The following is a 25177-nucleotide window of genomic DNA, read 5'->3' on the forward strand; positions in this document are numbered from 1 at the left end:
ATACCCCAAGACATATCCCCCTTCCTTCTCTGGCCGAATTTACCGAGCCCCTTTTCCTTTACCTTTTGACTTGCCCTTCTTCGCCTCCGAGGCGATATCCTTCGCCGTCAACTTCGCATCATCCTCCCCGTCGTCGTCGTACAACTGCTGGTCACCCTTGCCGCCCATCTGCGCAAACTCGCGTGGATCGCGGTTATCGTCCGGTCGCATCTCGCGCTTCGGGGTTTGGTGCGGGGCGGGATTCTTCTCGTAGACCTTGACGTCCGGCCGGCCGGCGCCGGCGGGGACGCGCTCGGCGACGTGGAAATGATTGACGGAGCTGATGAGGGTGCGCTCCCGGAAGACGCCGCGTCGGCTCACGCCCAGATTGGCCACGCCGGCGACGAGACCGTTAGTGCTGTCGTTGACGCCGGGCGGCTTGTTAACGAGCCATGGGTCGGCCAGGCACTGGTCGACCGTGTAGCGGCGGTTGGGGTCGACCACGAGCATGCGGTCGATGAGATCCACTGTTCGAAGATTGGTAAGCAGCTTTACAACAAACAAAGGGAGCGCCGAAAGGGTACATACAGGCTGCGTCGGTAATCGGGTCCCAGTACGGGGACGGATAGCTGTACTTTGCTTCACGGATCTGGTCGATGAGGGTGTAGGGGAAGTCGGGCCCCGTCAGCTCGTCGGAGAATGGCGGGAAGCCACACAGGCAGATATAGAGGACCACGCCCAATGACCAGATGTCGACTGCCTTGGTGTACTTGCGATTCCTATGTGACCGGAGGATTTCGGGTGCCACATAGCTCGGCGTTCCACACATAGTGGTGGTGAAGGATTCCTCGCCGACGATCTTGGCAAGACCGAAATCGCCAATCTTGACGGTGAAATCATCATCCATGAGCAGAATGTTTTCGGGCTTGATGTCCCGATGGATCATGTTACGGTCATGCTGGAAAGGAGTCAGCACAGTTGCCGCGATCTGGTGGACGTGATCAGCTACATACCAAGTACTTGATGCCATCGAACAACTGCGTGAAGACTTTCCGGGTCTCGGCTTCGGACAACTTGGTGTTGTTCGCAATGTACTGGAACAGCTCGCCATTTGGAGCGAGCTCCAACACCACGTAGAAAGCATCCGGCTCGTTGAAAGTCTCTTTCAGAGCCAGAATGTTTGGATGGCTCACGCTCATCAGCATGGCCACCTCCTGGTGGAGGCCCTCGTACCTCGTCCCTTGGCTGTCGGCCGCGTTCTTGATGAACTTCTTGACGGCATAGCAATCGCCAGACGACCTTTCACTGCACATGTAGACCTGGGCGAAGAAGCCGCTCCCCAGTGGCCGTTTCATGGTGTACTGCTGGTCGAACTTCTTGCCTTGGCGGCAGCGTGGGTAGCGGAAAATGAAACCGGCGCTCGCACTGGTGACAGAGATTTCGTCGCCCTCCTCGAGCTCGCGGCGTTCATTCCGCGTCAGGTAGGCTTCGTTGACATAGGTGCCGTTGGTGGACACATCCTCGAGCACGGCCACGGTGCTATCGCCCTTGTTTTCGGTGAAGATCAAGCAGTGACGATTCGACACCTGTGGATCATCGACCCGGATATCTGCTGGATGTTAGTGGCCCTCTCTCCATACGAGGATGGTTGGTGCCGCAGCTGCTGTGATACTCACCGCACTCGGGGTGCCGGCCAATAATGTAGCCTCCGGGGACAGTCGGAGTCTTGGGCGACTTTGCCGGGGCTCTCTGGCCCCGTCGACTACCGTTCCGGCCATTTGTTGTTGAAGCAGCATCTTCGGAGGCCCCAACATCCTTCCTCTTTAGCACAATGGGAGCCCGCACGAAGCGGGTATCCAAAGGGAGGAGGTAACCCCACACTCCCTCCCTGACCTCGTCAACTCCTTCCACCAGGGGCGCATTCAGATCGATGTCTTGCTGGCTGAACGCCTGGGTATCTTGAGGAGGGGAGCTGAAGACAAAGGCCTGAGAGTGACCGTCGTCTCCGCGGCGGCGGGCGGCCTGACTTGGACGATCCTGGGGCGGAGTGGCCGGGGCCTCCTTATCGACCTCGGTGGTGGTCTCGCTGGTGAGATTGGTTGCCGGCGACGGCAGGTGGTTGCGATTTTGGACGGGGGCCTTGAGGGTATCGTTGGCGACACGCTGGGAGAGGCGCTCGGAGCGACGCGGCTTCTTGAATGACTCTTGCTCATCGGGAGAGCCCTGCAAGGAAGGACTGATTAATCGGCGGAGCAGGGCCGGGCGGGAGCGGCGCCGTCGGAGATGCGACGGAGCGGAGGAACTATCAAGGAGGCACCTACTGGGACGCGGCTTCGCTTGAGCTGGCTGCCTTCGGACCGTGGAGGCATGGTTGCAACAAGCTGGATAACTATGGGAGCGCAAAGCGGGTTGACGACGGAACGGTGGAGAGGGTGCCAAACAGGCTCTATTACTTAAATGTCGGGTAATCCGTCGATAACGGGCAGATAGGTGCCTAGAGGCCGTTGGTGGTGAGACCGATGGCCTTAGCCAGATACTCGGACAGCCCGAGGCCAGGGTCGAAAGAGGCGGAGGCTGGGGTTTGGGGTATGGAGATGGGACTGGAAAATGGTGTTGTATCTCCGGTTCCCTCTGTATTAAGTTGGAAAAGTCCCGTGCAATGGAGGCTGACAAGATCAAGGACACCCAGCAAAAAAGACAAGAAGAAACGGGGAAACAGAAAACAGGAATGCCAAACCCAAACCTCCGGCGAGAAGAAGCGAGTAAGCAGGAGCGGCAGCCACGCCTTGATGGGCGTCCAGCTCCATTGGACAAGACCAACAGGACGCGGCAGCAGCAACGCAGCAACCCCGGTCAGGGTCCACGGGTCCTGGGTTCCGGGGGTGGACTGAACGGCTTCGACAAATGATCCGCCCGCCAAGAAGGCTTCTTGGTGGCCTTGGCTGCTGCAGGGGCCCATTTCTGGTGCGGTAGGGCTGGATTTCTTGATTGTGACTTACTCTCTCCTGACCTGCCTGCATGCAACGCGGGGATCAAGTAAAGTTGCCCTCATGTCGAAGCCCAGCAGGCATGGAAAGAGGGGATGAAGGGCGCAGTTAGGTGATCCACATGAGCTGGGCGTCGCACTCCTGATGGAATCTCTAGGTCCCTATGAGTGCCCTGATCTGTATGCCTCTCCAACTCCAAAATGTTGGTGGCCAGAAACTGAGGTGACCTTCTTCAATGTGGCTTGTGGAATCCCCTGTGAGAGAGAAGTTAGGTCTCTTGGTCTCGGTGAGCCGTGGGGCATGTGAGTTATGCTAGTCCTAGTGCAGATACCGGCCGGACGTATGACTCAAGAGATAGTCTGCCCGGCGGTGGCTTGCCCACCAACCTTCCCAGGAAAAGACCAATACCACATGGATGGCGAGGCGTCTTTTTCCCTTTGTACAAGTGGCTGTTAGTTTGAATCCTGTGAGGTACCTGTTGCGTGGTTGCGGCCGCAAACCCAGATAGTGGATTCGTCAGGCGTCCTGGGCTGGTGTTGCTCCGACTCATGTTGGCAGTGCTCAGCTGCAATCCTAAGAGAGAAAGGAATGTTCAGAGTAAAGCAGATATAGCTTGGCAATATAAACCACCTCAACAAAGAACTTCATACATGAGTTCCGGCAACCCTGCTGTCGGCATTATAAGCATGAAGAGACAAAAGGGCGATTTTTTGGTGTTCTGCCTGTGAGCTTGAGCAGAAGATGCAAGCATGCAAGCCACCAAAGGTGAAGCTGAGGCAGCTTCCAAGTTGTGGCCGTCGCCGTCGCCGCAGGACTGGCACAAGCCACCTCAGATACACAAGCCCTGACAACTTTCATGACCTTTACAACTTCGACGATGTCGATGATGGAGCCACCGCGGCTGGTGCAGCCTCCACGACCTCCGCGACGGCCTCCACGACGTCCTTCACGACGACCTCCGCGACCTCCATGGCGTCGTCGTGGCGGGGCATGAGGCACAGGCACCGGGCTGAAGTGGCTCGCCTGCCTCAGGCCGTCAGCCTGGCTGCCCAGCTCGCCCCACTTTCCTATTTCATCCCAACTTGGGCCAGAAGCTTGGACCCACTCCGTCCCACCTCGCTTATATTACCCAACAAAGTTTAGCCCGGTCTTCTCTCACGTGACAACAACCGCACAATCGACCCCCAAACAAAAGAACAACGAAAAAAATGGATGCCAATGCGGGGCAGGGAAATTCTGCCTTCGGCAGAAACCAGGAGGCCAACGAAACAAAGAACCGCAAACCGCCGGTTCTTCCACCCCTCCCACCGGGACCTCGCTCCCCATACGACTTTCACGACGCCAGGACTCCTCCTTACCCTCCGGCCCGGCTCAACAATCCCGCCGAGGCCTCTCCTATCCCCCAGGCCGAGTTTTCTCCCAGGCTTTGGAATCGAGTCCGTCGTGGCCCCTCAGCGGCCGGATCCGATTACACTTATCTGAGCATCTCGCCCTGCAAATTTCCCTGCAATTGCTGTGGCGACGAAGACGCCGAGTGGGAGACCGACTCCGAGGGTATCCTTTCGCCGTTCTACGACCGCGACATTGTCCAGGAGCGACTCGACCACGCGACCGAATACTTTGAATTCTTCGGAAACACCAATTGTCGTCTTCCCTGGTTCAACATGGCGACCCCTCAGCTTCTCTTCGTCGACGGCACTTTTGCCGAGCTGGCCCAAGAGATTGCCGACTTTTTGCAGATTGGCGACTCGGTCCGTCCGCTCCTCGAACAGGAGAACAACGAGGAGGCTCTTCAGACCATCGTCAAGGCCTCCAGCGCCCTCAACTCGGCGCCCGAGAAAGAGTTCACCGGCGCTGTCAATCTGCTGATCCACCTCGTCCTGCAATCCACCGACCCCAAGAAGTACCTCCCCACCTTGTGCGCCAACCTGCAGAAGCCGATCACATCGTCTCCGGTCCACGGCTTTACCCTCGCCGTCAATGCCTTGAGCACCATCTTCAACCTGCTCGACCCCACCAACCCGGTCCGCTACAACGTCCTCCTCCAGATCGTCCGGTTCCTCCGACAGCACGGCCAGTTTGAGCTGCTCAAGCGCTGGTTAAAGAACCTCGACGCCTGGTTCCGCGATTGGAATACCGATGAGGAGGATCAGCGCAGGCTCTACGTGGAGATATCCGAGGCTGCCAACGAGGCGGGAGATTCTGAGTGAGTACAAGTCGCCGCATTCGCATTGAAAATTTGACCCCATCACTGACCAGCGTCTTCGTTCCAGGGAGTCATACCACTACCTCATCAAGGCCTTGGGCACCTTTGGCGACCAGGAGGAGGTCGCGTCTGAGGAGGCGCAGAAGCTCTCTCTCAACGCCGTGCGCATGGCCCTCCTTTCGCCAACCCGTTTCGACTTCCAAGATCTGCGCGCCCTCCCGAGCGTACAAGCCCTCGCCGACTCGCAACCCATCTACGCGCAACTGCTCGACATCTTCACTGAGCAAGACCTCGAGGACTACAACGACTTCAGAGACGAGCACCAGGGCTGGATCGAGAAGGAGGGTCTCGACCATGAGACGCTGCAGCGCAAGATGCGCCTGCTCACCTTTGCCAGCCTGGCCGCCAGCACCCCGAACCGCGAGATCCCCTACGCCAGCATTGCCAAGGCCCTGCAGATCCCCACCGAGGACATCGAGATGTGGACCATCGACGTGATCCGCGCCAAGCTGGTCGAGGGCCGCCTGTCGCAGCAGCAGCAGGTCTTCCTCGTCCACCGCACCACCTACCGCGTGTTCGGCGAGAAGCAGTGGCGTGAGCTCGGCACCCGCGTCGACCAGTGGAAGTCCACCGTCAACCATCTGCTGACCATCGTCCACAAGGCCAAGGCGGACGCCGAGGCCCACCGCGAGCGCGAGCAGCACGAGCTCGAGCGCAAGCTGGCCGACGCCAACCTCGGCGGCGGTGGCGGCGGTGGAGGTGGTAAGGGAGATCGCCGTCGCGGGCCCAAGCAGCCGCGGACGGATGAGGATGATTAAATAAATAAGCTTGGGGCACAAGGAAAACAAGAAAATAACAAAAAAGGGAAACATATTGGCGGGCATAGATGGGGGGGATCAGGACGGACCCTGAAGATTGCGGCGTGAGCCTCAAAGAAGAGAGCAACGCACGCACGGATGATCTGTGTGAAGAGAAGAAGGCGATGATTTTTAGACGATGGTTTCGGGTGAGGGACGAGAAAAAGCTCACCTATACCGCATTGCAACTTATGCCCCTGGGTCTGGTCTTTGGGTCTGGTCTGGTAAATGGAGTTGGGTTGGTACACCTACTACCTATGACGTCAAATGATTTCCCGGGAACTCTCTTCTTCTCTGGGTCAATCTGCTATGACTGACCCGTGGAATGTCTTCCTTTTCTTCAGTGTCCCTCCGCGTGAAATGCGTGTTGTACTTGTGGCCCGCCGTAGGGCACGATATCCTGCCACTGTGAGTGAAATGATACCCAGAGATGGTAAAGGGAGAGTGGCTTTCGAGTCTTGATCAGGATGTCGAAGGGCATCTGCTTGAGCAACGAGCTGGGATCAGATTTTATTTAGCTTTATTAACGCCATCTCCTGGCTTCTTCTTTCCCTCACTACGCCATGATGCTCCATCTCCGCACCACCCTCTATATAACCTCTAAAAACCCCTGGTCTAAAAACCCAACAACAAATCTACCGCTCTACCAAATCCCGAACCCCGCCTCACAAAAACGCAAACTCAGAACTTCTCCCCCAGCGCGGCCCGCAGCTTCTCGCGGGTGGCGGCATACACCTGATCCGGCGGGGGGGTGGAGTCCACCTTGACCACCTTGCCCTCGGCCTCGTAGTGGCGGACGACGGGCATGCTGGTCTCGACAAAGGTGCGGAAGCGCTTGCGGATGCTTTCGGCGTTGTCGTCGGCGCGGCCGCTCGTCTTGCCGCGCTCGAGCAGGCGGCCCTCCATCACCTTTTCGGGGCAGTCGTAGAACAGCACCAGCTTGGCGGGCGCCACGACCTCCTCAAACTTGAGCGCCTGGTCCATCTTGCGCGGGAAGCCGTCGATGAGGAAGCGGGCGGGGCGTTCCGACTTCTTGGCCAGCGTCTCGCGCATGGCGCGCTCCAGCAGGCCGATGGTCACCTCCATGGGCACAATCTCGCCGTTGCGGATGCAGTCCTTGATCAACTGGCCGTACTGGCTTCCGGGGCGCTCCTGCTCGGCGCGGAGGAGGTCGCCGGCCGACAGGTGGGTGAAGTTGTAGTCGCGGACCAGGCGGGAGCATTGCGTGCCCTTGCCGGCGCCCGGGCCGCCGAGGACGAAGAGGACGGTCACCTCGTCGGGGGAGAAGGCGGGGACGGATTTGTCGGTGGGTGCCATGTCTGGAAGAGCGGGAGTCGAAGGGTTAGTGAGGAGTTTTCTGGTGGGAGGGGTATGTGGTTGGAACTGAGGGGTAGGAGGAGCTTAAAGCTTAGACAGGGTGGGTTGGAGGGAAGAGGAGTGAGTGCAGAGGTTGGCAACCGAGACAGACCGAGTGGTGCACTTGTCCTTGCCAACGCTGTCAGGTTCTCTGAGACTGACAGCTTTGGTGTAACAGTGCAGCGGTTTCGCCTCGAGAAAGCTGCCCAGCTTCTCCTCTTCCTCCAACTACGGCCCAGGCTTTGGCTCAGTGAGGTAGGTAGCTTGGAGCTCCCGGGCCTGGAGCTCAACCCCTCCACAGACAACCCCAAATGTCTCAGAGGAGCAGAAGGTCTCACCTTTCCGCTTATTGATCAACAGCATATACCCCCCAGAACCCAGCGCAATTATCAGCAGGAACGGCCAGAACTTGATCTGTTGGTTCGGATACGGGCCCCCTGTTCCTGAACTGTAGGCGCGGCGAGCAAAGAGTTGGGGAGGAAGCGCGGAGGACGACGGGATGCGAGGCTGGGTTGCGGCGCGGGGGGAAGACGATGAGGAGATGTTGGTGCCGGAGAGCGAGGAAGCCTGACGCCGGAAGGCGGCCTGGTTGTGGCACTGGCGTAGTTGCTGTTGGTGTTGCAGTTGCTGGCGCAAGAGACTGGCCGGCGACGAGGACGAGGACGAGGACGAGAGTGTTGTCGGACCACCAACACTACCATTTCCAACAACAGCACCACGGCGGCTGGCGCGAATCAGCTGCCGCCAGGCTTGGCGGCCCGAGACAGCAGGTGCGGCGTTCATGGTGATGTTTCCTAACAAAGAAGAACCCTTGTACGGGGATCTGAGAGTTGAGGTCGAGGTGGTGCAATGGGCTGATAATCACCTCACTTGGGTGTCGTCGGCAATTGACGGGGTTGTCAAAGAATTTAAGGTTTTAAGTGGGAAAGTTGGGTTGTACGGAGTACGGAGCACGTCGGCGTCGATAGGGAGTTCAGGGGTTGAGAGGGACGGGAAACAACGTGGACGCCTCCTGGCTGGATCTGGGCATGTGGAAATTTCCGAGATTTGTTCGTCTGGTCTCGACGCGCGCTGGACCCTGGTCCCCTGCTTGGTTCAGCGGGAACAGGGACTTGACAGGGACGATGCCGTTCTGATGGAGCCTCGATCGACTCCAGTTCATCCTCACTTGTTGACTTGGCGATCTCGAAATCTCTAGAATCCAAGTTGATATTATTGTTTAGGAGATTGACTTCGGGACAATCCAGCATCGTCTGGGACAAAAATCACTGCGCGACACACTTCATCAACTGGCGCCAGAAACACACGCCCCGACAACGACCGTGGGGTAGGGCTCGCATCACACACAGCAAACTCAACAATACACAGACAACTCAAACGAAACATTTCCAAGCAGTCTCAACATTTGATATTTCAATAGTTATCTGTGGACTACCTGAGAGCCAACCCGGACCTCGACAATCATATCATCATCCCAAATTCATCAGGCCTCTCCCAGAGAGCACGAAACTGTTATACACAACATCCTTTCCTGCTCCTCCTGAATTCCCGAGGTCCCGCCATTAGAGAGAGAGAGAGAGAGAGAGATGGTTAAGAAACAGAATAAAAACACAAACCCATGATTCAACTCTGGTATTTGCCCGCAACGCCGTTGATGTTTGACACAATAAAAACCAGGAAAAAAAGAATAGAAAAATCGAAAGAAAAAGAAGCCGTCTTTGCAGCAGACTGACTCAAAAAAGTGAAGAGAAATTTTGGTTTCTAAATGAGTGACAAGATATATATGTCATATATATATACCCCGCTCCAGCCATTTACTGCCTCGGAGGGATGTTAAACGCCGTCTGCGCCGGACCGGGGCTCTTCACCGCCTGACCGGCGTACGCGCCGGGGATCGGGACGGCCTCGTACTGCTTCTCGCCCTCAGCGACGGGCGCCGGCTCGTTGACCTTTTCTGCGACCGCGACCGCGGCAGAGGCAGAGGTCGAAGCCACGGGCGAGATGGGCGAAGAAGGGCTGCTCGACGGCTTGGCCGGCTTGGCCTTGGTCGGCGGGGCCTGCAGCTTGAAGCCGGTCGGGGTGCTGGCGAAGGACGACTGCGGGACCACGAGGCCCTTGCCGCCGGGCGTGAAGGGCGCCTGCTGGTTCTCGTTCTCGTCGATGTCGGACAGCGACTTGAACGCCGGCGGAGGGAAGCGCGGGGACAGGGCGTACTGCGAAAAGGCGGGCGACTTGGGGCCGAAGCCGGGGGTGTTGGGAGCGGACTGGGTGCGCAGCTGGGCGAGGTAGAGGTCAGAGCGGGCCTTGTCGCGCAGGTCCATCGACTTGTGCAGCTTGCGCTTGGTCCAGTAGCGCCAGAAGACAACGCTGTAGAGCAGGATGCTGATGACCTCGATGACGATCTCGATGATGATGCAGATGAGCGTCCAGTCCTGCAGGCGGCAGACGAGCGCGTAGTCGACGTTTTGCTCGTGCAGCCGCGAGCGGCGGTTCTCGACGCAAGCCCAGCCCCAGAGGTCCTTGTTGTCGCTCGTGTTGCGGGAGACCTGCAGAATGCCGGCCGCGGCGGCCCACATGGCCATGCTGAAGATGAACCAGCTGACGGCGAAGAGCGTGTAGTAGACGCCCACCTTCTCGGCGCGCCGGTGACCGCCACGGCAGTAGGCGACAAAGACGGCGATGCAGATGAGCAGCGAGACGCACGAGCAGGCGAGCACGACCTTTTGTGGCCAGGTGTCGGTGTTCGTGGCCCATGGCGGAAGGCCGCTGAGTGCGGGCAGCGACTTGGTGGCGTTAAAAATGGCGAAGGAGGCCGAGAGCATCGACAGGATGATGAGACTGCAGCTGAAGCTCACGCCGCGCAGCGCAAACTTGGCCATTCGTACCCTCATCTTGATTTTCTGTGACGGACTAGTTAGTAAACCATCATCAAACACCCCATTGGCATCCGAATATGTCGTGACCACTTACAAGATCCCTCGCCTGATCCTTCTCCGTCTTCTTCTCCCGATCCTCCAGAATCTGCTCCTCCCTAAACGTCGGGCTCAGCGGATTGAGCGCCCGACCCGGCGTCCCTGGGACCTTCAGGGCGCTCTTGAGCGGCGACTTGGGCGGGGCGGCGGCTTCCCGGTCGCTGCCCTGGCTGATGTAGCCGAATCCAACATCCCCGGGTTGAGCAGCGTTGGACCTGTCCGAGAAGGGACCATCGCGGTTGTCGATGGGAGAGTGGATGGCGGTGGCCTCGGCGAATCGTGGCGTCCTCGGGGGCTTGGCGATCGATGATGATGTTGACGACGACTCGTTGGACGACACGGAGCTGTTAGACTTTGTGCGGATCGGGGCCAGGTTGAGGGCCGCCGGCCGCTTCTTCTCGTCTTGACCCATGGCTGGCGATGGGGTTCTTGTCCCCCTCTTACTTCGTCTTGGTGTTCTCCTCTGTTACGGCCTTCGGGATTGTTGACTCAATGAAGGGAAGAGACCAGTCTTCTCTTCTGTTTCGTTCGACACCGGCGTGGTGGTGGTGACGGGATGCTGGTGTAAGCCCGAAGGTGAAAGACCTCTCTCTATGTCTGACGACAAGAGGGTGGGGGGTAGAGAGAAGAAGAAAAGGGAAAGGTGTGGTTGATATGAGAGCCCAGCTACCCGGGAAGGAGGAAAGGAACCGTAGGTGTGAGGCGCCGAGAGGGGGCGCCGTGATGGTTTTGAATAGCCGCTGCCACCAAGTTGAGCGGGTTCCGCTGCTGCACCGAAGCGTGAGCGGATGGTTCGACGGGATGCCGTGGAAGGCTGTTCTGGGTCACTTACACAGGTAGGGTGGCAGGGGGGGGTTCGGGTGTGCTGGGGTGGATGGCAGCGCTGATAGGGCGGATGATGTCCGGCGCCAATAAAGCTCGGCGAATCGCGACGGCACGTCGTCCGTAGACGCCCAGGCAAGGTCTTGGACGGCCGCTAACTCCAGTAGCTTTCACGCTGGGCGGCCCAGAAAGCGGCCACGCCTTGCAATGTTCCGGTTCCAGCAGAGAGGCCGCTTGCAGGGAATTGCAGCAGAATACAGGTCTGATGTTGCTTGCTGTCTTGCCTCGGATTGTCGATCTTGCTCGAGGTCAGCGTCTGCTGAAGAGGACGAGGACAATATGAGAGTGAAGAGGGACAGGAGACAAACGGACGGGTTGGGGCGCCGGACGCCCTCCCGCAGATACTACGCTGTTCACAGTCATCCATTTGTGATGGGGGGTGCTAGCAGAGCAGAGAGGAGGGGTTGGTTTCCCAAGAATAGCACGCCCAGTGTCCGTTCAACGAGGGACGGTGACGGTGCCGATGGGCCTGCATATGACCCACGGGACTCAGCAGCGGTTTGCGAATTCTCTTGAGCTCGAGCCGGGAGGGAGTCCGAGCAATCGAAACGCCCACGGCAGATCCTACCCACAACAAGACAACGCTCATGGATCCCACATGGCTTCCTTTCCGGAATCCGTATGAGATCCTTGAACTCCAACTTTTTTTGACAGAAGCCCTTCATCAATTGGAGCTCAACTCGACTAGACTACACTGTGTCCATCTGTTGTGGCAAGCCAGAGAGGTCAAATGTGACGGTGATGAGAGGCTATTTTTTCCTTTTTTACTTCCCCTCTTTTCGTCTTCGCAAACCACGCGTCTCCTCTCCTTGGCGCCCATTTCGGCCTCGCAATTCGGAGAGTTTGCTCTCTGAGTGTCTCTTGCCCGCTGTCCTCTTGCAGAGACAAGAAGGCGGCTGGCTGGCTGGCTGGCTGGCTGGGAAAAAAACTGTCAGGGCCCTGCTCTTGCTCTCGTTCCTCTCTCCCGTCCGCCGAATCGGGGAGTTGATGTCGAGCGCCAAGAAGAGCTTGCAGAGCGCACGAGGATGCAAAGCTCGCGGCGAGAACGTGACGCAGAGCTGTGGTTGGGTGGCAAGCCTCTGCAATTGTCATCACCCCTGTCAGCCGTGCCGCCAATGATCGACGCCCGTTTCCCTGCGGACCCGGGGTTCGTCGATTGGCGCATCCAATCAGAGCCCAGATCGCTGTGACGGCGCTGCTGGTCATGCATGGCGGGCGGCAAGCCAGGACCCACCGCGGGTGCTGGTCCGCCTTGGGGTTGCTCGTCACTGCCGGGCACTGTCCACTTCACGTTCACTTCTCGCAACGGCAGCTATGGTTGAACGGCAGAATTGAGGGTTGCACCAACCCACCCGAGGCCAGCCCTGTTGTGTGTGGCCTTGTCCTCCCAGGTCCGACTCCAACCGGGGGCAGAGATCCAGGCCTCACTGCCGTTTCTGGCGCAAGTCAGAGGACCTAGGTGAGGTGTGGCACGCCCATCATGACTCTACCCTATCCTATACATATGGTCGACTCTACCCAGGGCAGCTCTAGTATGGGCAATGCTGATCAAAAGCTCTAATCTCATGGTCTTCTACGTCCTAGGTTTGTGCCCTCCTTTCCCGCACCCGAGCCGAGTTAGGTTATCATGCAGTCAGCTTCGTCACCGGTCGGCGGACACACCCAATATGGAAGAAATGGTGCAGTCTTGGACGGTTCAAGAGAACAATCAACTTGCTGGTCACACTGCTAGCGTCCTGTACTCTGTCCTCCGTCTTCCCTTCTCGTCGTCAGTCACAAGAAAAAATCTCTTAACTATATTTTTAGCCCGACTAGGCCCGTATGTTCAATCGTTTCCCTCATCACACTAGCAACTGCGCGATAGCAGGCAGTGAGAAAAATATTCTTGTCTACACAGTAGGCATCTTTCGACGTCGCTCTTTCACGGGCCCAGCATTCTGCAAGACTTTGTGCATCTGATGCTACAGTCTCTCATCACCTTGCCAACTCTTTTTTCTAAACATGGCCGTTCCTAACGAGGGGTTATCCGGCTCCAGAGCAGCAGGTCGTAAGACGCGACGCTGTGTCATAGCTGACCACGCAGATCGAGGTAGCAATAGGGCAACATCCATCTCACCCGCGCAGCACTCTTCGGTACTACACAGTCGTGGGAGGTGAGAGGAGGACCCACTCTCGTATATTGTCTGTGAGCAAGAAAAAGATGATGGAATCCCGTCCCAGGCCCAGGAACGCTCTCCCAGACGTTTCTAGGTGGCGTAGTGCGTGCCGTGTCGTGGGAAGGACGGGAAGCCATGCCGATGTTTTGGGCTGGGCGACACAACCGGTGCCCGTGCGTGGCCCTGGCGACCGTTGCGAAAAAAAACAGGGACGGGCGGGAAAGTTAGCTGGCTGTTACACCAAGGCTGATGATGAATGTTGTGTTTCCTTTTGGCATTTTGGTTCGGGACCAGCAACACAACCCAACCAGGGCACTACCGTTTCCATTTCTCCTGGCCTTCGCCTCAGCGATACAGCCGATGCCGTCCAGGCAACGTGGAAGCAAAAGATCCGCTGCCACAGATTAACTGACATGGTTGGTGCAGGTGACAAGGTCCGATGTCTCGGATCGTCAGAGTTCCAGAACACTTTTGTGTTCAGACAGAAAGACCTCTCTGCCTTGGATGAGCTGCAAGATATTTTGAGCCAAGCAGGCTTCCCTTCGTGAACGCCTATCTACGTATTGGAAATGTCTGCGTCTGTGCCTTCGCGGTCTCAGCTGCTCTCCGGATCGATCTCCAAGGAGACATGCAGAGGCACCACAGTGTCAAATATCGGACGACAAGGCATGCACTGGTTGTTGCACCTAGCCTTTGGTTATTCGCCTCCCATACGGGAAGCTGACCATGGCTATGGGGTATTCCATGCATCTCACAGCCTCAACGTGGGGTGACGCCACTTGGCCGTCTACGAGGATATATTTGCGTTCATCGGTATGAAGTCATTCAGCCCTGCACTGCCAACCTACGTACTTACATAACAGCTGAGAGCTGCCATACTGTGTTGTGGCACAGGGCCGATTGACGGTGGTATTTGTGCTTCAGCTACCTCTGTCGCCGACTCAGCCCTACTCATAGTCTTTGCTCAGCCTTTGTTCTGTGGAAGAACCAGGATTCATAAGGACCCTTGGTCTGAGACTGCCAGGTACCTGGTCGAGTGATGGAGTTACTAAACTTTGTGCTTCGGTAAGGGGGTTGGTGTTAGGGATGCACCAGAGCTTGAACTTGGACCATCACATGCTCGTACAGCTCGAGGGTTATCCCGGGCAAGAACGATGACAATGTGTTTCGTCATGGATGTTGGTACCCCTGTGCTAGGCCGTCGTTCAGCTTTCCTCACTCTTCTATCGAACTCCAAAGGTTCAGGGACGTTGATAATGAGAGAATATGTCACAGTCAACCCTAACCCAGACATGACAAGCATCCATGCGGGGGTTCATCGTGCAGAAGCTACCTCTTCTTTCTGATGGTGACCTGGTCAAAATGTCTTCAAATCCGGTCTCCGTCATGCTGCTAAGGACAATATCAAGTCAATCAAAGAAAGGTTTACATTGTGTGTCGTCGTTGTTTGTTGTCGCTTCCTAAAGTCCAACTTGGCCGCAACAAGAGCTGCCCCACCTTTATCGCTCTTATCGGAAACGTGGGGCACTAGGCGCTAGCCTACTTGGGTTAGTGTCACCTGTCCAGCAACAACCCAGCACCTGCAAGAACTGGTCGTCAGGCCTGTGACTGCACACGAAAATCCGTGGGAATATCGACCATCTGTTACCTCCACCACACCAGGTTCGCCGCGGAGAAGCCTTCATAGCGTCATCGCGTCGCTTGATCCGCTTCACGTCTCTGAGACCACATCCCCATTCCTCCGCGACTCGACCCGAGACACCGTCGCGGAATTGACCAGCGCCTGAAGGCCCCGCGGAAAAAAAATAGTTGCACATTACCCCGCCGAACCAAAAAAAGAGTCATCACCATGTCAGCCAACGGCGACGACAAAATCGACGACAAGGTCGAGGAGAAGGTCGACAAGCTCGGTAACGACATCGAATCCGAGTCTGACTCTGGAGATGAGTCCCAGTCTGAGGAGTCGGACCACGAGACCACCACTGAGAAGCCCAAGAAGTCGGCCCTGAAGCAGCCTTCTGCCCCCGCGCCCGCCGTCCAGCGGCCTCCACTCCCTCCCCAGACCGACCCCAAAGATCTTGATATCAAGTCTTTGACTCCCCTCACTCCCGAGATCATTGCCCGGCAAGCCACCATCAACATCGGCACCATCGGCCATGTCGCTCACGGCAAGTCGACCGTCGTCAAGGCCATCTCGGGCGTGCAGACGGTCCGCTTCAAGAACGAGCTGATCCGCAACATCACCATCAAGCTCGGCTACGCCAACGCCAAGATCTACAAGTGCGACAACCCAGAATGCCCCCGGCCGACATGCTACCGGAGCTACAAGAGCGACAAGGAGGTCGACCCTCCCTGCGAGCGCGAGGGTTGCGGAGGTACCTACCGTCTGTTGCGTCACGTCTCGTAAGCTTTCCCGGATATGACAACTGCCCGTCGCAAAATGAATCACTAACTGGCAAAACTAGGTTCGTTGACTGCCCCGGGCACGATATTTTGATGAGCACTATGCTTTCTGGCGCTGCCGTCATGGACGCCGCCCTCCTCCTTATTGCCGGCAACGAATCCTGTCCGCAACCACAGACCTCGGAACACTTGGCCGCCATCGAGATCATGAAGCTGGACAAGATCATCATCCTCCAGAACAAGGTCGACCTGATGCGCGAGGAGGCTGCCAAGCAACACTACGAGTCCATCCTCAAGTTCATCCGCGGCACCGTTGCCGGCAAGTCGCCCATCATTCCCATCTCGGCCCAGCTCAAGTTCAACATCGATGCCATCAACGATGCCATTGTCAACACCATTCCCATCCCTCCAAGAGACTTCACCATGGACCCGCACATGATTGTGATTCGGTCCTTCGACGTCAACAAGCCCGGTGCCGAGATCGATGAGCTCAAGGGTGGTGTCGCCGGCGGCAGTATCCTGTACGGCTTGCTGAAGCTCGGCGACGAGATCGAGATTCGCCCCGGTATCGTGTCGCGCGACGACAAGGGCAACCTCAAGTGCACGCCCATCTTCAGCCGCATCGTCTCTCTCAACTCGGAGGCCAACGATCTCAAGTACGCCGTGCCGGGTGGTCTCATCGGTGTCGGTACCCGCATCGACCCGACCCTGTGCCGCGCCGATCGTCTGGTCGGTTTCGTCCTGGGCCTCAAGGGCCGCCTCCCCGAGATCTACAGCGAGATCGAGGTCAACTTCTACCTGCTGCGCCGCCTGCTCGGTGTCCGGACCGCCGACGGCAAGCAGGCCAAGGTCGACAAGCTGGCCAAGAACGAGGTCATCATGGTCAACATCGGCTCCACCTCGACCGGTGCCAAGGTCGTCGCCATCAAGAAGGATGCGGCCAAGCTCCAGCTCACCAGCCCCGCCTGCACAAAGATCGGCGAGAAGGTGGCCCTCAGTAGGCGTATCGAGAAGCACTGGCGTCTTATCGGCTGGGCTACGATTGCAGCGTAAGTTTCTTCTCTCTCCCTGGTCCTTTCTTTTTGATCGATGTTTCGTATTGATTGATGCTGACCCTTGGTTTCAACAACAGTGGCGTTACGCTCGAGCCTAGCAGCTCTTAAAGAAAGCGTCTTGTGTTGTTTTCGTTTCTTTTGTTTTTCCTTTTTTCCACGCGCGACCGCGATGAAAATGGACATGAGCATTCACATGAGTCCGGTCAAGCATCAACGGGAGTGAGGAACGGACGGGTTTTGGGACAAAGGGTGTGGGGGAAATCAGGATGGATGTTGTTGTCCAGCAATCTCTCGGGAATGATGCATCAGGGGAAGTGTTTTAGTGAAGAGGCGAGAGGGAGGGAAAGGGGTCGCAATACCTTAGGTACCTAGCAGCCAATGTTGAGGCGGTGGGCAGAAAGAAGAAGAAAAAACATGGTCTCATAGCTTGGTCATTTCAACGCGAGAAACGTGGGTTAGAGGAAAATCAAAAGGACGTGTGGTGGTGCCTTGGGTTGATATTAATCGTCTAGAGGGGTTTGTTTATTTGTGATGGCGTTGCTTTTCATGGACGTTGTCTATGGATCTTCTCCGGGGAGGTTTTCACCTTGAGAGAAGACGACTAGGAAGAGATGACGGGGAGGAAACCTTTCGTGATCGTCAATGAGTGTGTTTATCTGATAATATAGAAGACTTTGGCGTTACTTCTTCACACATTTATTCGCTTTGCTGCTCGCACTGGATACTACTTGTTCGACTACGAGCAACACCAACCCAACAACCAACTATATGTTTGTTTGACATGTGCTGTTCACCAGACGTGTATATCCCAAGTATAACCATCCACGCTTCTCACCTTCCTCTCAACACCTACTCATTCCACAAGTTCGTACATCATCCATTCCACTGATACTAGAGATACTCCGTACTCACTCACTTCCTCACCTTCCGCGCATGTTTGACCAAGTTCTCAATGACTCCCTCAAACGCCTCGCGCTCGGCAATCTGCTCATCAGCCTTGCGCTGCCAGTACTTGAGCACCCTCTCGGCCTCGGCCCGCACCTCGACGAGGCGGGCTACGTGGGCGCGCAGCTCGGCGTCCGTCATGCCGCGCAGCGCGGCGTCGGTGCGCGCGCACTCGCGCCGGGCAGAGACCACGTCGAAAGCCCGTTCGGGGGAGTGCTGCTGTTTGCGCGCGGCGCTGGTGGTGGTGCTGGAATCAGGTTTCTTTGTATCATCGGTTGGTTTGGCGCCGTCTTTGTCGGTTGAATTGTCAGCGTTTGCTTCGGACGAGCCGTGGGGTTTGCCGGCGCCCCTGCGGGAATCGCTGGATGCGCGACGGAGGGCGGAGTCGGAGGAAGGGGAGCGATGGAGGCGCGTGGAGGAAGGGAGGACGAGTTTCTTCTGTTTGGTGTCGGCGGGAAGGATCTCGTCCAGGTCGACGGGGACGCCGAGGGAGACGAGGAAGAGGCGGCGGATGCGCGAGCGGATCCAGTCGGGCGGTTGGAGCGGTGGCGGGGCGACGAGCTGGGACCAGAGCGAGGCGGAGCGGGGAGTTAAGAAGATGGGGTGGGCGTCTTTGCTGTTGATTTGGCTCAAGAGGAAAGAAGGGGAGGGGAGGTCTTGGGGTGGGAAGAGCGCGGTGAGGTAGGGCTCGGTGGTGGAGAGGATTTCGGAGGGCGAGAGGCCTTCGAAGTCGGGGATGGGCTGGGAGGTGTCAGTCATTGGTGCTCTGCCACCTGAAGAAATGACCAGGGCACGTACGAATGGAGGCAGTTGAACTGCGGGTGCAGAAGGTTGAGGAGGAGGTGGTGGTTGTTGTTGTTCCGGCTGTGGCGCTGGAGCAGAAGGTTCTTGGAAGCCATCGTCAAAGTCACCAAAATCAGCGTCATCGACGTCGCCGCCTCCCTCTTCAAAGTCGTCAAACTCATCCCCGAAGTCGTCATCATCTCCAACAGCACTCTCTGGGCCTTGAAGGTCGAGACTCAGGGGGGCGCGCCTCATGGAAGACGACGACGATTTCCTCCTGAGCTTTGGTGACGAAACAGGAAGATTCAAAGATGGTGCTGCTATTGGAGAATCTACGCAGGAAACCAAAAGTCAATACATTGCGCTACGAAACTGAAGACAAACAAAAACAAAACATCTGGGGGAAGCGGCCTCGGCCGAAAAGCACGCTAGGCATCCGTACCAGAAGCCGCTTCGCCCTCCTCAATCCTCTGTCCGTCAGGCTTGACAATCACATCCGGATGGGCATCCGACAATCGTCGCTCCCTCTTCTGAGGGTGTGTTATCGACCCTTCCGTGTCTGGCGTCTCTTCCACCACTGTCTTTGGGATAGGCCGTCCGCCTGGGGTGGGTGACCGTGGCACCGATTCGGGCTGAGGAATGGTGGGATTGCCTGGGTCGGGAATGATGGCGATCTCGTCCGGGAGGGCATCACCCTCCCTCATGCGATACGCCTCCGTGCCGGGCACCTCGCCATATGCCGGCTTGTCGTCAACCCTCTCGACCCTAGTCTTGGGGATGGGTGAAGCCCGGCCCGAAGAAATGGGACCCGACTTAGCATCCGAGTAGTGCTCCTCTGAGTCTGATGATTCTGCGGCAGTGAGACAGTCAGCTTTGATCTAGCGAGAACATGGAAGGTGGGTGGTGGGATAGGTGTGAGACAAACCTAGGTCGTGAGCACCAGGATCAACCACGTCCCGGCGTTCAGGAGGGGTGAGGCTGTTGCGCCGCGAAGCCATGGCCGGTGATGCTGAATGTCTGGAGAGGACGAGTTGGAGCTGGCCTAAGTCCACGGATCAGGAGAAGACCACTCCCAGGTCGGGAGAATTTGTCAATTTAGACAGTAAATAAACTCGACCCTGGACACCAATTCAACAGGCCAGGCACCTGGCGAATATGACAACCTTGCAGTCAGGCACAACAGCAAGCCCAGAACAAGAGAGACAATGGTAGGCCGGGTCAGGAGGTTCCAGTGCCAGTTGCACAGTGGCCGTCGGTCGACTGGTGGATGGCGGGGCTTCAACGTTCAGGCGGTCCCCTCAAGGTTACAGCGGCAGCTTCCAAGCTCTCCAGAACCTAAACCACTTTGGGAAGGGAGAAGGCCGATGTGGGTCCACAAGCCACAACCAAGACGGCCCCCTGCGCGTCCAACTGTGGCTGACGGACCAGGGAGCTTTTCTCCCAAAGCGCGTTTCCCGGTCAAACAGCGACGACCAAACAGCGGCCAGAGCTCCAGGCTTTGTCGCCAGCCATCACTCAATTTTACTCCATTTTAGGTGCGACGACAAGCATCGCGCCAGGAATTTATCAATCCGACTTGCCACAACTTCCACAGACTTGCCCGGTTGCGAATTGCCGACGACAACATTCCATCAGTCCAAAAGGCGGCAGGCAGCTTTGACTTCAAACTTTCCACACCTTGCTCGGGTCTCTTCCCTTCGCCTAGATCGCGGCCTGGAGTCGATTTCTGCGACCACGACTCCAAAGTATCGCAAGTCGGCATCAGGCGATCGCTCCCCATTCGCACTCCTCAATTCTACCTCACTCATAATTCGGTCGCACATCTCGTCAAGCCGCAACAATGTCTTTCTCCTTTACTCCCCCAGCGTCGAGCGGCGCTTCCAGCCAGTCGACGTCGACCACTGCTCCCGCTAGCGGCGGTCTGTTTGGCACCACTTCTTCCTCGACCCCGTCGTTCTCATTCGGGAAGCCTGCCGGTACCAGTACGGGTGGCTCTCTGTTTGGCGGAGGAACGACGAGCAGCCAGTCGGGCGGTCTCTTCGGCGGCGGCGCCGCCTCGAGTACCACCCCGTCCACGAGCGCACCGTCCACGGGAACGGGGCTGTTCGGTCAGACAACCACAACCACGAGCGGAGGATCATTGTTCGGAAATATGTCCAAGCCGAGCGGTAGCCTCTTTGGTTCGACCACACCAGCCTCTGGAACTTCGACGCCCGCTGCCGGAGGATTGTTTGGCAACAAGCCTGCGGCAACATCCACCACTCCGGCCACCGGCCCCTCCGCTTCCACAACGACAACCGCAGCTCCCGCTGCAGGAGCCACCACGTCCACAACTGGAGGTCTGTTTGGAAACACGGGTGGCAGCTTGTTTGGTTCGGGCACTTCTGCGGCCACCTCGACCCCGGCTAAACCGTTGTTTTCTGGCCTGGGTTCCACGACGCCAGCTGGTGCACCTCCCACTGATGCTACCAAGCCCGCAGGCTCGCTGTTTGGTGGGCTCGGATCAACGACGTCAGGTACATCGGGTGGTCTCTTTGGCCAGTCCTCGACACCTGCTTCGACTGCCGCTCCGGCCAGCAGCACTACGACGGCTACAACAGGTGGTGGGCTTTTCAAGACAGCGTCGTCCACTCCTCTGTTTGGCGGCGCCTCGGCCACTGCCACAACTACCTCGAGCACAACTCCTGCCACCACGACCGCCCCGGCTACGGAAACCAAGTCGCTCTTCGGTACCACCCCGGCCACGAGCACCGCTACCACATCGGCTCCGGCTGCTTCTGGTGCTGCCGCTCCGAAATCGTTGTTTGGCACCACGAGCTCTACCCCAGCTGCATCCTCTGCAACCTCCACCCCCAGCCTTTTCGGCACGGCCACGTCCACGTCGACCACGGCGGCCCCGGCTACTGCCAAGGCAGCTACCACCAGCCTTTTCGGTCAGACACCAGCAAGCACTGCTGCGTCTGCCTCAACAACTACCCCGGCGACCGCTTCTACTACGAGCCTGTTCGGTAAGCCCGCGGCCACGACGGCGCCGGCCACATCCACCAGCACAACTACTGCTCCTACCACCACTGCCGCTCCGGCCTCTTCCACCGCTACAACCACGGCTGCCACCCCTGCTACCACTACTGCCACCACTGCGTCTACCACGGGCACTTCGCTCTTTGGAGCCAAGCCTGCGGGTACCGCCACTACCACGACGACGACGCCCGCGTCGCAGGATGCTGCTAAGACCGCTCTGCCCGCCGGCCTGGCGGCGTCCACCACGGGTCCCGTTTCCCAGCTCCCGCGGCTCAAGAACAAGACCATGGACGAGATCATCACGCGGTGGGCGACGGACCTGACCAAGTACCAGAAGGAGTTCAAGGAGCAGGCGGCCAAGATTGCCGAGTGGGACCGTATGCTGGTCGAGAACGGCGAGAAGATCCAGAAGCTGTACACGAGCACGTACGAGGCGGAGCGCGCCAACGCCGAGATCGACCGGCAGCTGGCCAACGTGGAGAGCCAGCAGGAGGAGCTCAGCTCGTGGCTCGACCGTTACGAGCAGGACCTGAATGAGTTGTACGCCAAGAACGCCGGCGGCGTGGCGGGCAGCGAGCAGGTCGCGGGGCCGGACCAGGAGCGCGAGCGCACGTACAAGCTGGCCGAGAAGCTGACGGACCGGCTCGAGGAGATGGGCAAGGACTTGACCAAGATGATCAAGGAGATCAACGACATGTCGAGCACGCTTAGCAAGGGGAACAAGCCTGATGATCCTGTATGTTTTTTATTGCTTACCACACTTCCACTCTACATAACTTCAGCCGCACCAGCCACTAACACTAAATGTCTTTGTCACAGTTGACGCAGATAGTGCGCGTCCTCAACGGGCACCTCGCCCAGCTGCAGTGGATCGACACCAACGCGGCGGCCCTCCAGGCCAAGGTGCTGGCGGCGCAAAAGGCCAGCGGCAACATGGGCGCCAACGTGTCGAGCACCGAGGGGGACGCGGCCGAGAGCTTCTACAGGTCTTACCGCGCCGGGTACAGATAGATGGGTTGATGGTTGTTGTTGGTTGCTGTAGGGGGAGTGGAGTGCAGTCAAAGATGATGATAAGGAGGAAGTGAGAGAGAGAGGAGGGTAGTCAGGGGAGATCTTGTTTGGGAGTACTACTAAGTTAAACTACCTGGTACCTTTGTTTTGTTGGGACTACTACGAAAGCATGAGGCGAGCCTGGTTCGCGATAGCGGCGGGGAAGCAGAGTAAGCAAATACATGGGAACAATTTTCGAGGGTTGGGTGTTAGCGTGTTGAGAGTGCTACTGTTGGGGATTGAGTTGCTGGCAGCATGGGGAAGTGAGATGGGCATGTACGTGTACAAAGCTGTAGATTTCCCTTGCGATTCACTGGAGAGACGGAGAGACTGAGACAGGGAGGAGGAAATGGAATTGCTGAGGAAAACAACCAGTTCCAGCAGATCAGTGTGGCTCATCATTCTCATCCATGCATGATTCGTGATACATTTGCTGGTCTTGATGAGACAGCACCTGTTCCTCGAGAGACAGAGAAGGGGTGGACAGGAGTAAAACATCCGAATTGCCCTGTTCATTCCAGGTTTCCTTATATTCTCGACATGTAGTAGCTTGTTGTTCCTCCTTGCTGTGTGTGTCCCAAAAGCTTTAAAAAGACAAAACCACCCGGAAGAAATCGCTCAAGAACAAAAGTTTTTCGCTTCTTTCGGATTTTTAGTTCTTCTCGCCGCCCTGGTCCCTGGTGATCTCGTCACTGTGTTCGTTGCGCGAATTTAGACGTTGTTGGTTAGCTAGCCATTCGCGAATCTCTGGGCGGCGAGAGAGAAAGATAGGAAAAAAAGATCATGCGGAGGAGGACAAAAGGAGGAAAGGGCGAGAAGGAGAAGGGGGTATCAGAAAGGGGAGCTGTGCGTGTTTGGTTGGTGTGAAGGGAGGAGGGACAGGCAGGCAAAGCAAGCAGGTTTTTGCTTGCTTAGGGTCGAGCGCTGGTCTGGTTGGTGTTGGTGTTCTCGTGAACGTACATGTGGTCAGCCAGCTGCTGGAGGTGGGCCTGCTGCTCCTGAATCCTCTTGCGCAGCTCCTTGAGCTTCTCCTTCTCGCGTTGCCGGATGGCGTAGTCCTCCTGGGCGCGCTCGCGGCGCTGGAAGGCGTCGCTGGAGAGAGAGAATGTTAGTGCTTGAGCTGTTGTCAAACTTTGGTGTGCTGCTTTTTGCGGGAAGGTGTTTTCGTTGGCGGGGTAGTGTTTTCGGCTGGAGGCTAGCGGGGGGTCGAAGAGCTTGACAAGAAGCTGTTCAAGCTTTGAAAAGGTTGTCCTGCTCTTCCAAACAAGACGCCTGGATGTCTCCAGCAGGGCTCATGGCCTCCAGATATACGGAGAGGTGAATTGACATGGCAACCAAGAGCGACAGAGAGGGGGCCAGCGACGTACCCAAGGCCGCCGGTCTTGGGCGGCGCACCAGTATCACCGGCCGACATGACGCGGGCGGTGGTTGAGAGCATGCGGGAAAGAGGACGCGCAGGACGGGCGAGCTTGGTAACCGAGGTGCGCATCATTTTCGGTGCGGGTGTTGTGGTGGTGAGTATAGGTTGTTGTGTGGTTGAGAATCTAGAGCAGTCGTTGATGGCGTTTTGACGAAGAGCAGGAAAGCAAACCGGTCTCCAATTGGCTTCTGTGGGTTTTAATCCGGTAACGTAGCGGCAGTTTCGCAGGAAGAGGTCCCGGAGCTTACCGTAAGTACCGCACTTACGAGCTTTCCCCCGGTCGTGCGGTCGGGCCCACGGTGGTCTGATCAAATCACGGGGAAGAGAGGCTGTGAGATGTGGAGACGTCTTTTTCTCGGGTCCCAGATCGCGAAACGTCACCTTTGGTCATGTTCTGGTAATGACACGCATCTAGACGCATATCCTCGAAGCTTCGAGTGGCTTGTTGCATTTTCAAGACTCTGGGGGAGGGTCGGTATCGAATGTCACGTCATGAGATTCTTATCCAAAGTGTTGCACACTGCCTGTAGGCATGACCAAGGTTGGACCAGAACTTGGCCTTGAATACAAACCGGATTTGTGTTCATCTCCAGCCATTCGTCAGGAATGAATGCTCCTGAGCTTATTTTGACTTGGCCCTCGAGAGGCTCTGCGATGTGTAAGGCGACTTACGTGCTTTAGGTCCTGGCCTAATGTATGTCAGTGACATCATAGGCATCTTGGATCGGCCACATGGGTGCCACTGGATGTATGTACAATACAGAGTAGACAATGCGTCTGGGAGATCTTGTCTGCACAAGACTCAACTAGTATCTGGTGGTTCCTAAAGAATCCAGCCAGCTTGAAACACTGCCATAACTGAGGACCCCAAAGCCTGGTTCAAGTCTCTGTCATAGGCAGGCCCTTGAACCATCCTTGATAGGTATGGGAGTCAGACACCTCTGTCAACCATCAAATCACCCGGGGGAGCCTTGTGGGGAATGCCATTAAGATACTCAGCCTGAGTAACACCGCCATAACAAGACTGCTTTCAGAGACGGCGGTGACCAGCTAATGTAGTTCAAGGGCAGATTCATCTGCTTGCTTGCTTGCTTGCTTGCATCGG

At 57.2% G+C, this 25177-nt stretch overlaps 13 protein-coding genes across 13 annotated transcripts; 4 read left to right on the plus strand and 9 right to left on the minus strand.

Annotated features, from left to right (window-relative positions):
• Nucleotides 1-39: 39 nt before the first annotated feature.
• Nucleotides 40-2348, minus strand: VTJ04DRAFT_1007 (uncharacterized protein; the record flags this gene model as incomplete). The annotated part of the gene is made up of 5 exons (XM_069357769.1): nt 40-506; nt 568-937; nt 993-1588; nt 1656-2202; nt 2301-2348. The coding sequence occupies 5 exons, from the start codon at nt 2346-2348 to the stop codon at nt 40-42; spliced, it is 2028 nt and encodes a 675-aa protein (XP_069223616.1).
• A 125-nt stretch (nt 2349-2473) lies between these two features.
• On the minus strand, nt 2474-2938 carry VTJ04DRAFT_1008 (uncharacterized protein; the record flags this gene model as incomplete). Its single annotated transcript, XM_069357780.1, has 1 exon — nt 2474-2938. The coding sequence occupies one exon, from the start codon at nt 2936-2938 to the stop codon at nt 2474-2476; it is 465 nt and encodes a 154-aa protein (XP_069223617.1).
• Nucleotides 2939-4174: 1236 nt separating this feature from the next.
• Nucleotides 4175-5990, plus strand: VTJ04DRAFT_1009 (uncharacterized protein; the record flags this gene model as incomplete). Its single annotated transcript, XM_069357791.1, has 2 exons — nt 4175-5172; nt 5240-5990. The coding sequence occupies 2 exons, from the start codon at nt 4175-4177 to the stop codon at nt 5988-5990; spliced, it is 1749 nt and encodes a 582-aa protein (XP_069223618.1).
• A 68-nt stretch (nt 5991-6058) lies between these two features.
• VTJ04DRAFT_1010 (uncharacterized protein) lies at nt 6059-6346 on the plus strand (the record flags this gene model as incomplete). Its single annotated transcript, XM_069357803.1, has 1 exon — nt 6059-6346. One exon carries the CDS (start codon nt 6059-6061, stop codon nt 6344-6346), a length of 288 nt encoding a protein of 95 aa, XP_069223619.1.
• A 364-nt stretch (nt 6347-6710) lies between these two features.
• VTJ04DRAFT_1011 (uncharacterized protein) lies at nt 6711-8168 on the minus strand (the record flags this gene model as incomplete). Its single annotated transcript, XM_069357814.1, has 2 exons — nt 6711-7348; nt 7724-8168. 2 exons carry the CDS (start codon nt 8166-8168, stop codon nt 6711-6713), a joined length of 1083 nt encoding a protein of 360 aa, XP_069223620.1.
• Nucleotides 8169-8868: 700 nt separating this feature from the next.
• On the minus strand, nt 8869-9175 carry VTJ04DRAFT_1012 (uncharacterized protein; the record flags this gene model as incomplete). The annotated part of the gene is made up of 2 exons (XM_069357825.1): nt 8869-9113; nt 9160-9175. The coding sequence occupies 2 exons, from the start codon at nt 9173-9175 to the stop codon at nt 8869-8871; spliced, it is 261 nt and encodes an 86-aa protein (XP_069223621.1).
• Nucleotides 9176-9199: 24 nt separating this feature from the next.
• On the minus strand, nt 9200-10769 carry VTJ04DRAFT_1013 (uncharacterized protein; the record flags this gene model as incomplete). Its single annotated transcript, XM_069357836.1, has 2 exons — nt 9200-10285; nt 10356-10769. 2 exons carry the CDS (start codon nt 10767-10769, stop codon nt 9200-9202), a joined length of 1500 nt encoding a protein of 499 aa, XP_069223622.1.
• A 28-nt stretch (nt 10770-10797) lies between these two features.
• VTJ04DRAFT_1014 (uncharacterized protein) lies at nt 10798-11606 on the minus strand (the record flags this gene model as incomplete). The annotated part of the gene is made up of 4 exons (XM_069357847.1): nt 10798-11125; nt 11190-11354; nt 11438-11477; nt 11552-11606. 4 exons carry the CDS (start codon nt 11604-11606, stop codon nt 10798-10800), a joined length of 588 nt encoding a protein of 195 aa, XP_069223623.1.
• Nucleotides 11607-15244: 3638 nt separating this feature from the next.
• Nucleotides 15245-16961, plus strand: VTJ04DRAFT_1015 (uncharacterized protein; the record flags this gene model as incomplete). The annotated part of the gene is made up of 3 exons (XM_069357858.1): nt 15245-15798; nt 15861-16847; nt 16931-16961. The coding sequence occupies 3 exons, from the start codon at nt 15245-15247 to the stop codon at nt 16959-16961; spliced, it is 1572 nt and encodes a 523-aa protein (XP_069223624.1).
• An 804-nt stretch (nt 16962-17765) lies between these two features.
• On the minus strand, nt 17766-19579 carry VTJ04DRAFT_1016 (uncharacterized protein; the record flags this gene model as incomplete). The annotated part of the gene is made up of 4 exons (XM_069357869.1): nt 17766-18539; nt 18597-18913; nt 19024-19431; nt 19507-19579. 4 exons carry the CDS (start codon nt 19577-19579, stop codon nt 17766-17768), a joined length of 1572 nt encoding a protein of 523 aa, XP_069223625.1.
• Nucleotides 19580-20421: 842 nt separating this feature from the next.
• Nucleotides 20422-22613, plus strand: VTJ04DRAFT_1017 (uncharacterized protein; the record flags this gene model as incomplete). The annotated part of the gene is made up of 2 exons (XM_069357880.1): nt 20422-22338; nt 22422-22613. 2 exons carry the CDS (start codon nt 20422-20424, stop codon nt 22611-22613), a joined length of 2109 nt encoding a protein of 702 aa, XP_069223626.1.
• A 159-nt stretch (nt 22614-22772) lies between these two features.
• On the minus strand, nt 22773-23150 carry VTJ04DRAFT_1018 (uncharacterized protein; the record flags this gene model as incomplete). The annotated part of the gene is made up of 1 exon (XM_069357891.1): nt 22773-23150. The coding sequence occupies one exon, from the start codon at nt 23148-23150 to the stop codon at nt 22773-22775; it is 378 nt and encodes a 125-aa protein (XP_069223627.1).
• Nucleotides 23151-23304: 154 nt separating this feature from the next.
• Nucleotides 23305-24144, minus strand: VTJ04DRAFT_1019 (uncharacterized protein; the record flags this gene model as incomplete). Its single annotated transcript, XM_069357902.1, has 3 exons — nt 23305-23344; nt 23613-23744; nt 24020-24144. The coding sequence occupies 3 exons, from the start codon at nt 24142-24144 to the stop codon at nt 23305-23307; spliced, it is 297 nt and encodes a 98-aa protein (XP_069223628.1).
• Nucleotides 24145-25177: the final 1033 nt, after the last annotated feature.

This window comes from Mycothermus thermophilus (genome assembly GCF_041956435.1).
Source record: "Mycothermus thermophilus strain CBS 625.91 unplaced genomic scaffold VTJ04scaffold_1, whole genome shotgun sequence".
NCBI classification, from domain to species: Eukaryota; Fungi; Ascomycota; class Sordariomycetes; order Sordariales; family Chaetomiaceae; genus Mycothermus; species Mycothermus thermophilus.